The sequence below is a fragment of the Lepidothrix coronata genome, unplaced genomic scaffold (genome assembly GCF_001604755.1).
Source record: "Lepidothrix coronata isolate B3197 unplaced genomic scaffold, Lepidothrix_coronata-1.0 Scaffold96, whole genome shotgun sequence".
Taxonomy (NCBI): Eukaryota; Metazoa; Chordata; class Aves; order Passeriformes; family Pipridae; genus Lepidothrix; species Lepidothrix coronata.
Genome location: NW_016690276.1, coordinates 2,498,715 through 2,511,939, shown reverse-complemented (window position 1 = coordinate 2,511,939; position 13,225 = coordinate 2,498,715). Strand labels below are relative to the sequence as shown.

Here is a 13,225-nt window from a genome sequence, read left to right as displayed (position 1 = left end):
AATCTGTTTCTCTGTTTTCATGTATGTGAAGGTGCAAACCGCTAGCTTTTGTCCACAGTTTTGAAAACATAACTGCTGTGACTCCATATTTAATCCATACTTAAGGGAAGCTCTCCAGGGAATTTAGCTCTTGGTAGTGAACACCAAAGCTTTCAAGCGGTACAAAATTATATAGACAATGCTTTTTTCTTTAACACTTGCTTCCCAGATAATTTTCCAGCTCTTATTTTGAAGAAGTAGTCTCACAAACCCAAACAAAGGCCCTAGTGACATCACTGACAGGTGCTACTCAAGGGGAGGGTACTGAAGTAGGGGAAGATGGCAGTGTGGTACTGTGGCACAAGCAGTTAGCATTGGTAGCTAACAAGGTCAGCACGTTAATAAACTCCATTTCTTCCACTGCTTCCTTGGAGGAATTAACAACATGAAGTTTTAGGAGTTTAGCATCTAATTTCTGTAAACTCCTAGGTTTATTGAAATGGTTAAAATATAAAGGTGCAAGTATGCATCTGCCTCTCTGCTGCTTAGTGGATACTGTCTGGTGAGAGTATTTACTGCTTAAAACTCTGACTGCACTTTCCTGTCTTTGCCTTAAGAATTACTCAAGGGAAAGGAGTCATGCCTGATGGCACCAGCAGATTCACCTGCAAAGGAAAGCAGATTTACCACTTCATGGGGACCAGCACCTTCTCGGAGTATACTGTGGTGGCTGATATCTCAGTAGCCAAGATAGATGCTGCAGCACCTCTGGATAAAGTGTGCCTGCTGGGTTGTGGCATCTCCACCGGCTACGGGGCTGCTGTTAACACTGCTAAGGTAAAGGCCGTGGTTGTTGTTACATAGCTTAGGGACTAGATTAGGACTGTAAACATCAGGTACCAAATCTATGTTTCTTCTTCCTCTTCAACTGATGAAATTGAGCTAAGAATTTTTAACTTCTCCATAGAGGCCAGATCAGGTTAAAAGAACCTTGATGCCCTTTTGAGGAAATACAGGTAGAGAATTTTGCATCCCTTTTGACACCATCTATATATAAATTACTTTTCCAATTCATCTTCCTCTTGCTGCAAGTCATTATGCTAGTTTGAAGCTCAGGGTGAGACAGAGCTGGTAGGTGAGTGTACTTGAGTCTAGGGCAGGTTACAGGAGCCAAGTCTTTGGGGACAAAGAAAAGCTTAGTACCTAAAGAGCTTTTTGGCTGTAATTTCTATATAGTTTTCCTTATCTAAGTGGTAAAGTCTCATAGCTGTATATATTTGCTTCCTTTTTTTCCTTTATCACAGACTTCTTAACCTGTCTTTCCCGCTCACATGGAAGGATGGATTTTTTTTCTGCTGCTCATGACTCTATTCTTATTCTAGGTGGAGCCTGGCTCTACGTGTGCTGTCTTTGGTTTAGGAGGAGTTGGGCTGGCAGTTATTATGGGCTGTAAAATAGCAGGAGCATCCCGGATCATTGGCATCGACATTAACAAGGATAAGTACGCCAAAGCCAAGGAGTTTGGAGCTACTGAGTGCATCAGCCCTCAGGACTCCAAGAAGCCCATACAGGAGGTGCTGGTTGAGATGACTGACGGTGGTGTGGACTATTCGTTTGAGTGCATCGGCAACGTTGGAGTCATGGTGAGTGCTGCCTGACAGGAGTGCCTAGAGGGAGGGACTAGGCAGCTGCCACTGGGCTGCTCAGCTAAATAGCAAAATGAGCTGCTTTCTTCTTACAGATAACATGCCATACGCAGTACATTTTTTTTAAGTAGTAATGATAACTGCTGTGACTAAAAAGGACAACTTATGTTCAATCCTAATTATGTAATGAAAACAGCTGCTACTTCTTGGGTTGAAAATGGTATAACTTACAAACTTTTTTCCTTAACGAGACTTCTTTGAAATCCTGAGTTTTTGTATGTTGACAGTTGAAAAATTAACAAAACTCACATAAAATATATTGTACAATGAACAGTAAAATCTCAGGGACCGCTCAGTATTTCCGTCATTCCTCAAGGATTTAATTTCACCTTTGGAAATGCAGAAGTATTACTGAATGTAAGGCTGTGTTTTCAGGAATTACAACAGCATTTCCAACTGCAGTAACATGCTCTGTGATTACAGTTCATCCCAACTCTCAGTGGGAGTTCAGAGTGACTTCTTTGGAAGCCAGATGGGATATAAAAAGTGCAAAGCGTACCTTTAACAGTATAAGGAATCTGAACCAATGGAAAATTTAATGTAATTTTCAGTGTATTTATTGTTCCTTAAATACTGGTGTGATTAATTAACTGGTGGAAGGGAAGTGCAACCTGTCAAGGCAGCACAGACATTAGCAATAAATGCTCTGCTTTGTCCTGTCTCCTCTTGAAGAGGGCTGCCTTGGAAGCCTGCCACAAAGGCTGGGGAGTCAGTGTGATTGTTGGAGTAGCTGCTGCTGGCCAGGAGATCTCCACACGGCCATTCCAGCTGGTAACTGGGCGGACATGGAAAGGGACCGCGTTTGGAGGTAACTCTCTTTTGGTGTGGGGATAAAAATAATCTCCTATGGGTTAAAGCTGGGAAGAACACACCACCTCATTTTTGCTTGTGCAAGAAATGTACTATTGACAGGCTATTCATAAATGATGTATTGCCTTCTAAGATAAAGACTTTTAAAATCTGTTATTCCTACAGACAGGGCACAAATTAACACATTGATGATATCTCACATATTCCAAAGAGAGACTGTATCTATATGCTATTCAGTATTAAAGGAGGGGTATACAGAGACTGCTTTATCACCAAGTGAAGATTTGGTTCAGTTTAGTCCAGCGAAAGGACCTAGTCTTTGAGGAGATGGCAACTTACATCAGTATGACTGTGTTGCTTAACCACTAAGCAAATTGTGGGGATAACATGAGAATGTGCTATAAAGATCTTTAAAATAAAAAGCAAGAAGTTCTTGATACTTACTTTCTGCTATCAACCCAAAACCACATTGAGATTTTTACAGCTGCTGCTAACTTGGGGATTCAGTAATTGCTGAAGTTCATGACAGTATTCAAATTTGGAATTATTACACTGCTCTTTGTTCAAGTAATACAAAACTTAATTGAGTTATAAAGATACAGGGGGGCTGATAGAGATGCCAAGTGTATGCTTTCCTAGGTGAGGGCTGCTGTTATGTTGAATGCTGAAATAGCTGGTGAAAGATCTGTGCACTTGTATATGGCTAAGGTGTGCTTTTGCCAGACCTCTTGCATTCCTGGGGCAGGACGGACTAACAGGTCACTCATCTCGGTTTCTTTTTATACTGATCACACAAATGCCTGTGTAAGGGTTGTATTTTTAATTTTCTGAGATGGATGGAAAGGGGAAAAAACAAGGCATGCTTGCTTTCTTTCAGGCTGGAAGAGCGTAGACAATGTGCCAAAACTGGTGACTGACTACATGTCCAAAAAGATCAAGGTTGATGAGTTTGTGACACACACCCTGCCTTTTGACAAAATTAATGAGGCTTTTGAGCTGATGCATTCAGGAAAGAGGTAATGTTCCTAATATTGAAAAGTGTAGAAGACATTTCTTGATGAGACACTGTCAAAATACAGGTTCCCTGCCCACTGTCACGTTTTAAACAGCGAGGCTAAAGTGAGACATACGCCATGCACGTTCATTCTGAGAGAAGGACACTTTCTCTGAGCTTCCAGGCACGTGCCAAACACAGGCAGAGAGCAGAAAGCAAGCAACAGTGTATAAGGGAAATACATACACACCTGTGTAAAGCTGATAAAGGGGACAAGTCAGTCTCATGCTTTCAACATCCCTAGAACATTCTTCCTCACGAAAAGAAATGTAAAGAGAATAAAGGAGGCTTCACGTTAATACATTTTTACTAGTCATTAAGCTATTAGTCTATTTTAATTAAGTAGCAGATTTCAGTATATTTTTCAAATTACTTAGGGTAGATTACCAGCACAGTCAGTCACTTGGAATGATCTTTTAATATGCTACATTGTAAATTTTTTTTTCCTCTACTTTGAACTGGGATAGGTTAATATGATGGGTTTGTACTTCACATACAGGAGTTCCTGCCTTTATTAAGATAAATGGCAATTTGGACTGTTCATTCTGCAGACCTAGGCCATAGCTGTATAAACCTTCCTAGTGAGGCCCAACTCCATTACATATTGGAGTGACCCTATTGCTGGTTAAAAAACCTGCTGGGCGTGTGATGAGTCTTGCTGCACTTAAAGCAGTGTACGGTGCAAGTATTGATCAACTGCAAAAGCAGTGCAAAGTAGGGTATTGTGATCAGAGGATATGTTTGCAGTAATGCAGGCAACTATGTTTATCTATATTTAGGTTCATCTGCAGAAGGATAAATAGTTATGAGCATTATCTCCAGAAACCAACATGGTCTTTGTACTTGATCTCAGTCTATATTTATGTATTGTGTATGACTCTCTCAAAAGTAGTAATTTTATCTGCTTAATTTCATGATTCCTATTTTTGGTAAATCAGTTAACATAACTGCATTTGTTACAATTGCAAATACTGCCTTTACACAAATTTCACAAGCAGTTGCTCCCCTTTCCCTACTACAAACTTCTGTGACATTGCAGTGCTTTATTCTTCCATGAGCATGTCCTAGGAAATTAATAATGAAAGTTATTTAACATTTTCCAAAGAGCCAAGAGAGAATGCTTGTACATATTACTGTTCCTGATCAGTCTTCTTGGCTAGCTACTGAAAACTGACCCGTAGTTTGAAAAAGCATCCATTTTGATAACAAGCATTACAAACCCATTTTTAACCAGGATTTTTAATAAATATTATAAGCATAAGCATAACTTCATTCTTACAAAAGACAGAAGTTAAAATGTGTCAGCAATGAAGGGGAGGGCAGAGATAGGGAGAAAATGGACTTTTTGGTAACTTTTTTCTTTTTCTTTTCCATTTCAAGCATTCGAACTGTCTTAAAACTTTAGAGCAAACATGGATGTAGTTGGCCAGCACTATGGTAACTGCCTTTTTGTAATGGAATTTTTGATCGAGGAGGAATCAAGCAAATGAAAACTCACTGGGACTAGGAAGACTACGTATTTTAGGGTGAGCATTCTGAGTATTAAATAATAAATAATTGTTAACCACTGAATAGCGTTACAGAATCAGTCCTGGCTGTGGAACTTCTATTTCTGTACTCCTTCAAATTCAATAGTGGCTAACTCAATCTACTTAATAAAAGCTTATTTCTAAACACAGTGTTGGAATTATTGAGCATTAACAGTTTGACTATGATTGTTGTGTCTTGTTTTCCTCTAGTGATTTTACAGTGTATTGTGTACATGACAGAGGAAGAGCATTCTTCATAGTCAGCAGCAAATGATGTGGGATTCACTGCACAAGGCAGTTTGCTGAGCACAGCTGGAGTGAGAAGCAGCATTGTTTTGCTGCACCTGTGCTGAAAGTGGCCAGAACTCCAGCAGTTCTCAAGCTTCTGAGGCTATTCTAGGACTACAATAGATTGCAGCATCCAGCTCAACCTTGAAGCCAACCGTAGAGCAGAGTGTGGTTGGATGTGTGACTTCAGTGTCCAGGTGTACCCATGTTCACTTGGGAGGTCCATATTTTGCCTTATTTCCCATTTGTCTCATTGGCAAGCCTCTTGTAAAGATCATAGCATAGACTACTCTAGTCACTTGCTCTAGTAGTGTCCTCCAAGACTGCAGTAGGGCAGTTTTGCCATTTCCTTAAAGTTACTGGCAAATGATGCAAACATTGCAGCCAACACTGCAAAAACAAGCAGCGTGGAATTGTCACCTCCAGTGAGAAACAGGATCCATGCCACTGAAGCAGGAAATATTACTGTTAAAGCAAGAGTCTGCTCTTAATGGGTGCAGGGGAACAACAGTATAGAACACTGTGTGATGAAGGCTTCAGGGTTTTGTGGGATTTTTTTGTTCGTTGGACAGTAGGAGTTAAGGCTCAATTTTGGAGTTGCAGGTTTTCTTAACTCTAGTTGAAGTGATCTGACTGGATAAATTTCTTTGTATTGAAATGTGGAAGCAGTGCCTTATAGCCAGAAAAACATAAAGGAACAGCAGAAAACAGATTGCAAAGCAAAGGCAGAAAGACCAGCCAGTTAAAGAAAAGTCAGATACATAAAAACTCAGTGTTTTTCAGTGAACCGAGGACACTGATTAAGAGAGAAGTTTCACGTTTTAAGAAGCCTGGTGAAAACAACTGCTACACAGAATGCTGAATGCAAACCATAATCTTATTAGAAGAAATTCCTCTCACCACTTACAACTACAAGACACTGCTCTACAACAGGGAAAATTACATCTTTTCCATCTGTCATTAAAAAGATATCCCTAGAGCATTCTGAAAATAGTTGAGGTAGCTGCATTTCTAACTTCATTTCAGACAGGAAAGAACAAATGTGAATGTCATAAGAATTCAATTTTGAACATCAGGAAGAAATAAAAAGTGGATTTGTACCAGGAAAGTGAGCCCTCCAACACAGCAGTGAACTGATTCTCAGTACCTTGTAGCTCCAGAAAGGCTGGCTGAACATCAGAAAATTCAGTAGGCTACTTGCTGTTAAGCTGTTCCTGTAGGAGTACTCTATAAATACAAGATGGGATCAATACAATATTAGCCCAACATCTTGGCAAACTACTGCCCGCTAGATCTAACAGATTTAAAATACTTACACTGGAACAGTTGTTCCTCTATGCTGCACAGATTAGATCAAGACCACACAACCATGTCTGCATTACATTATTACTTCAGAGAATCTGCATCTCAGAGTGTTTGTGGTGATAGTAAGTGAACAACAAAGACATTTAGTAATACCAGAGCACTCGGGTCAAAGACATGCAGCTTCTTCCCAGCTTGAAGAACTGATGTCCTGTCCACGGTGTAGCTGAGCTTCCAGACTACTCTGTCCTGCAAAGCACTTGATTGAATGGAGCATGTTTGACATAGTTTTTCTGAAGTTGTTGATCAAACAAAAGGACTCAAACACAAGAGCTCGTATTGCATGTTTGATGGTCAAGGTACTGTAAGAACTTTGGTGGACAAAAATTTTCCACCAAATGACTGTATGTGAAATGTGCATGTACTCTGCTGGCTGTCATGTAAAATACGCAGTTTTTCCCCTCTCCTCATGCTGTTACTTTTATTCAACACTATCAAATCTTCTGTCCTTAAATATTCATGTCAAATTGCAGAAACAGCATGAAGAATTTCCACACTCTTACATGATAGCAAAGGGAAAATATTTTAAGAGATTGAACTAATTGTAGGATTATGTTTCTGGCAAAATTGTATATAATTTCTAAAAATGGCATTAGAAACCAGATTTAAGTTGGGGTTTGTATTTAATAGCAACTTACATAAGAATCAAAATATTTAATTTCCCCAGTCCAGTCAGCACAAGTCTAATATGTCATGTTCAAGCAAAGACACAGATAGGTGAAAAATAGCTTTTCACAATGTTTTTATTTAGTAAGTTTTGTTCTGTGATGTGCCATCTCATGTTGAAAGAACTGGTATAGATGCTAACTAAGCTTTCCACTCTTTTAAAAATACTGTAGTAGTATGGAATCAGTATAAGCAGTTATCATGCTGTGATTTCCATTTATAGGCAGAAATGCATAGCATCATAGATTGCCTGTATTAAAAATGTGCAGAGCTAAATTTGGTTGTATTGGTGCAACAACAAAGAGGTATTCAAGTGGCACATGTGTGGGTTTAAGGGTGAGTTTTAAATGGTTGCATGCACCTGCCAGTGCAGCTTGCACTACTGCAAGCAAACCTGGATATAACTGAGAATTCTATGTGTGGTTTTGGATTACCAAAAAAAGAAAAAAAAAAAAGATAAGAAAAAAAAAAGGTTCTTTCTGTTAAAAGCAGCTGCAACTTTTATTTTATAGACCAAAAATGAAGCCCCCCCCCCCATCATACACACACACATAGAAAAGGCAAGACCGTTGTAGCCATTCAAGTGAATGATATGGTGGGCAAACCTCCAGAACAGTCATCTCCCCAGTACATCTCATTCAACACAGGTAATTCCACTCAAGTACTACAGTCTGTTTTGTTAAAAATCTATACACACACACGCATATGCACACACACACACGCTCTATATGCATCATTTCAGGTCACTTTACTGCATAATTAAAAATAATAATAAAGGTAATGAAAAGATCGCAATGATACTCTTACAGCAACAGAGGTCTGAGGCACTCAGGGCAGAGAAGACATTTTCTGGCAAATTTGGGAGTACACGAGTCCAGTTCTGTGAAGCACTAATTAACCCCTTTTCCCTAATTACCTAAATTCTGCAGTGCCAGGGGGAGCCAAGGGTATGCAGTACTTCACATTCTTGGGTCTGTGGCAACAAATCCAAGTACACCTTGTAAAAGGTGTATTTTGTGCCCATGATTGTGTGATTTAATGTCTGCATTGGTTTATTTCTTGCATTACAGTGGTGTAAGACTAAGTCTGCAATGGGGTCTGAAAAATTTTTAATTACAATTCAGAAGAAAAAACAAATCCCCTCAGCAGAGAAACTAAAGATTATGGAAGGGAAGTGAGCATGGGAAAAAAAAGGGTGCAGAGAAGAGAGGTCTAATCAATCCACTCTCCTTAACATAACAGTTTCCAGCTCATCGTGACTCATTAAAAAAAAATAAAGGGGTATATATACTAACACTGCCCACTCTAAACCCAGTTTGAGGAAAAAAAGATCAGTTTTCAGAGCTGCCCCCCCTAAGACTTTCCAAAAGCATGAAACTCACTCAACTGAGGGGGGGGAAAAATGACCCGTTTAAAAATTACCAAAAGAAAACAAATACAGCATTGAACACATTTCATTTTCACACACTCAGACTGGTTTTGAGATATATACTCATTTCACTGTAAGTCTTGCAAATCCACTCCCCCACAGCTACTGTGGATGTACCCTTAAAAAACGCCCCACAGCTAACACACGTAGGGATCCCATGAATCATGGGATCTTTTTGGTTCTTGTTTCATTCCTTTGCCTAGGCAAGTCTGATACATCAGCTTCACCAAGCTTTTGGAGCGGGAGGCTGCCTGTAAGTACTGCTTTGCCAAGAAGCAGCTTATTCCAGGGAGCTGCATATAGAACAGAATTTATTAATTTTCTCTGTAGGAAGCCCATACTATCCAATCTCCATCAAGAGAAACAAGTCCTGCCATTAACACAGTGTGTCACCTACAGCTGGAATCACCACAGAAGCCATCAGCAGAGAGACGGGGACAGAAGTAAGGTAGCCTGCTCTCAGAAGTGTGTGTCTTTCTCCCTTCTGCCCCCTTCTCAACTGATAAACAAACAAGGCCCAGCCCATTAGAACAGTATCTGCAGAAGCAGGAGCAAGTCTTTGGAACTAGAAATGCTTAAAATCTCAGGTGCCACTCATATGCCAAGAGCAACAGGGCACACTGAAGTGGTGAAAAAAACCTGGATCCCAAAATATCAAGTCCCAGTGGGAAAGGTTACCCACACTTTTCTAGCTAATATCATGGCAGCAACAGAAGCAATTGTGGGTCTAATTGGAAGAAAGGTGCTAAAGAGATAATTAAAGAAAAAACAAAAATATAGTGTGAATGTTGTAGGTAGGAGGAAAGAAGAAGGTTCTTTCCGTTCTTCTCTGCTTTTCCAGACATTGGGTCAGGTTCTTCAAGATATTCCTCTTATCTACAATCACTGAGAACAAAGTAAAGGATGAAATCTTTCTATTCTGTACTCTTAAAAAAATGCATAGTACAGAGACAATAAAAAGTATGTATCGTTCCGATCTCCCTGCTCAGCCTGGGGTCTCACTGGGACATGAAATGGGGACGAATGCTATCCAGCCGCCGGGTCAGGATCTCACAGCCTGTGTCGGTGACCAGGAGTGTGTGTTCAAACTGGGCCGACCGCTTTCCGTCTCTCGTCACCGCAGTCCAACCATCAGGCCATGTCTCATCTTGCCAACCACCTAAAAACAGAAATGGTGACTTTTTGCCAGTCTTCAAGTAACAGATAACAGTTTCCCAAAGAGAACTGGAAAAATCTGTCAACTATGCAGATTAGAACCAGCATCCTATTCCATCACTACTGAAGAGTAAACAAGAGTAACCATTTTACTCTATTGCTAAATTGCTCACCTTCACAGATCATTGGTTCAATTGTAAATACATGACCTGGCTTCATGACTCCAACTGCCTTATTTTCTGCAATAAAATAAACACAAGTTAGAAAAAGGGATACCATCTTAGTAGATGAATGAATCCTTGTCCTAGAATAATACTGTAGAGTCAGAAAAGCCCTTCCAAGATGACCTGTTCACTTGTCCATTTTTACTTCTACATTAAAATTTCCTTTAATTCTTTCCTTCTCCCCCCATCCTCCAACACTAAAATATTTACTCAAGGAGCTTAAAATTAATTGCTGTCTTTCTCTCCAACAACAAGAATTTCAACTCTAGCTCTATAAAAACACTGATCAAATGTAATACAGGGATTTCTGCACACTTCTATAATGAAAAGCATTACTTAAAAAAACCAATAAAAAGAAGCACTTAAGATACCCAGAGAAGGCTTGAAACCTCCTTATTTGTTTCCACCAAGCCATTAGCTCCAATATGGTCAAAATATGACAGCAGTTAAGTAATCCCATGACTCCATTTATGCCCCCCTCATTACTCTGGGTAATGGGGTCATAATAGTGTCAGGGTGACAATGCTGTGTTCTTTAGCTAACATAAAATAGCAAAGAATTTCAAGGCACCCAAGACAAGAAGACAGGAGCTTTTTGATGTGATATGCACCAAAAATATTTACATGGAGGCACATGAACTGAAGCACAGCACGACTCTAGGAGTGTAGTTTGACTGAAGAAAGGTTTCAGCCCTTTTCCACTGCCCTGTTTCACCTAGAATGGCAGTGGAGCTTAGATGTGACTCAGCCTGAGGGCTGCAGGATTGCACAGGAACCATCAGCTCCAAGCTACTTTGCTGCTGTAGACAATTTGCATCAATTTTTACACACAGATTCCTCATCCCCCTAACTCTTAATTGTGTAAATTTATTAAACTGCCTCAACCACGTAGACGCTTTAAAAATCTCAGACATCAAGCTGCCACAACAGCAAACAGAATATTTTTCTTTTACTTAAATGGTCTTGTCTCTGTCTCAATCATCTTCTGGTATTTCTTGTCTCAACACTTACATTTAAGTTCCTGGTCTTCTGCATCTGAATAAATTTTGTCCTTTATTCCCTGTAGTTTTCATGGTTTTATTAAATAATTTAAAGGCTTATAAAATGAGCTTTTTGCTTTTCAAACTCCTTTCACAGTAAGCCAGAAATAAGCAGCAGCATTCTTTTTATCTCATTTTCTCATGAGCCTTTAAGTCCCTCAGATCTTTCCACTTTGTTTTTGCTGTGACTCTGTATTTAAAAATATCAGAAAAAAAAATCCTGCACCTTTCTTTTTAGGAACAGGCATATTTGCTCAATGAAGGGGAAAAAAGAAGTTCAAAGTTCTAAATAGCCAGGAAAGAGAGGAATTTTCTTTTTCTCAGACTGAATTTTAATTGGTATAAAATGCTCTCCATCTCTGAAGAATCCAGATTTTCTTCATTCTACACAACAAAAAGTACACAACAGGAATCTTGATACCCTTTTACCCCACAATTAACAGATTTTTTCAGATGTTCTCTGAAAAAATAACTTAGGGAAATGATGACTTGAAAAGTCAGGAATCAGTAGTCTATAACCATAATGTGTTAAAGCTCATTGGGAGATGAGAAGATGGAGGCACCTGTCAGGTCTGAGGAAATAAGTGACCTGTCGAGGAAGCTTTACAGCTCAAGTGAGTGTGAACTGTTCATCACAGCTCCATGATATTTACTCTATCCTTAGTTGTCCACTGGCATTTAAGTTTCCCTCCTTTGCGTCTGTGGATGCTGCTCCTTAGTCCTGCTGGAAAAACTGTTACGGGGCCATGGGTATTTCCAAAAACCAGCACTGCTGGCATCATTCCTCCTCTGCCAAACATTATAAAGAAGCTTCCAGGAGTACCAGATCACAACACTCAAATGAGGAAACGTAAAGAAACAGGATCAGGATTCAGACACAACACCCATCTATACTATCCAAAATGCTTTTTATTTACATCTGGAAATGGCAGCAAGTTTTTGCTTAGACTTTCTAAGGAGACAAACATTTGCCTGTTCATGTCAGACAAGAATGTCTAAGGGAATTGAGTTAAGAATTCAGGCAAAAACTTTGAGCACTTAACCAGTACAGATGAGAGCTGACACTTACCTCTGGTGTAGGCACAGAATGTTTTATTATATAATATATTCACCTTATTTAGGTTCGTAGAGGATGCTATTGTACAGAGTTAAAAAAAAAAGAACTCCCGGGTGCCAAAAGGCTAACTTGATCACTGTCAGGCAACATGCTACTTTAACAGAATATAATCAAGAAATAAATTTGAGTGCATTCACTGCAAACCCCCTCTTGTCTACAGGACAGCACAAAGGGAATGAATACTCACTGGCATAATGTGGCACGTTAGGGGCCGTATGGAAAAGTTTATGGATTCCATGCCCACAGTAGCTCCGAACCACTGAAAATCCATTTGCTTGAGCATGTTTCTGAATGATGTTTCCCAGTTCTCTGTACCGAACACCGGGTTTTACTGCAAAATTAAGGAGATATAATGGAAATTTAAAGAGCTTTCCTTCCACATAACTAATCATCAAACACCATCTCTGTAGCGCTCATGGCTTGTATGTCCATCTGCTCTAGTATGTAACTTCCTATGATCACTTAATCCACTAAGTACATAAATGAGAGAGGGAGGAAATGGTCTCATATAAAAGAAAAAAACAAGAGAGAAAGAAGAAAACTCCTCTTCCACAAGAACACTATTTTCTTCCTTTCATGGATGCAAATGCTTACATCAAAGGGTATCAGAGTTTGAAATTAACAACAACTTTCAAAGTACTCGTTAAGCTCTCACACCCTGAGCTGCAGTGCTTCTTGCAATGAATGTATGAACTATATTTTAATACACACTTATCCCTCTACTGTGGCTGGGACCCCGGCCTGCCGGGAGCCTTTCCCGCGCTCCGGGGGCGGGACCCTCCTGCTGGGGGGGCTTTCCCGTGCCTCGACTGAAGGCCCACACCAAGACCTTAAACCATCTTGTCCGGGAGCTGCTCTATGCTGATG

At 39.8% G+C, this 13,225-nt stretch overlaps 2 protein-coding genes across 3 annotated transcripts in view; one reads left to right on the top strand and one right to left on the bottom strand.

Moving 5' to 3' along the window:
- The window catches only part of LOC108500887 (alcohol dehydrogenase class-3), a 20,645-nt gene extending 15,418 nt beyond the window's left edge, over window positions 1-5,227 (top strand). For both annotated transcript variants that reach the window (XM_017822224.1, XM_017822225.1), the window contains exons 5-9: window positions 597-816; window positions 1,362-1,622; window positions 2,358-2,493; window positions 3,373-3,511; window positions 4,930-5,227. In XM_017822224.1, coding sequence (XP_017677713.1) covers window positions 597-816; window positions 1,362-1,622; window positions 2,358-2,493; window positions 3,373-3,511; window positions 4,930-4,954 — 781 coding nt within the window. In that variant the 3' untranslated portion in view covers window positions 4,955-5,227. The remainder of the gene's footprint in view (window positions 1-596; window positions 817-1,361; window positions 1,623-2,357; window positions 2,494-3,372; window positions 3,512-4,929) is intronic.
- A 2,763-nt stretch (window positions 5,228-7,990) lies between these two features.
- The window catches only part of METAP1 (methionyl aminopeptidase 1), a 26,459-nt gene continuing 21,224 nt past the window's right edge, over window positions 7,991-13,225 (bottom strand). Inside the window, exons 9-11 of the mRNA XM_017822223.1 lie at window positions 12,546-12,689; window positions 10,152-10,217; window positions 7,991-9,982 (exon numbers count right to left, since the gene is read on the bottom strand). Of these exons, the coding sequence (XP_017677712.1) occupies window positions 9,822-9,982; window positions 10,152-10,217; window positions 12,546-12,689 (371 nt within the window). The 3' untranslated portion in view covers window positions 7,991-9,821. The remainder of the gene's footprint in view (window positions 9,983-10,151; window positions 10,218-12,545; window positions 12,690-13,225) is intronic.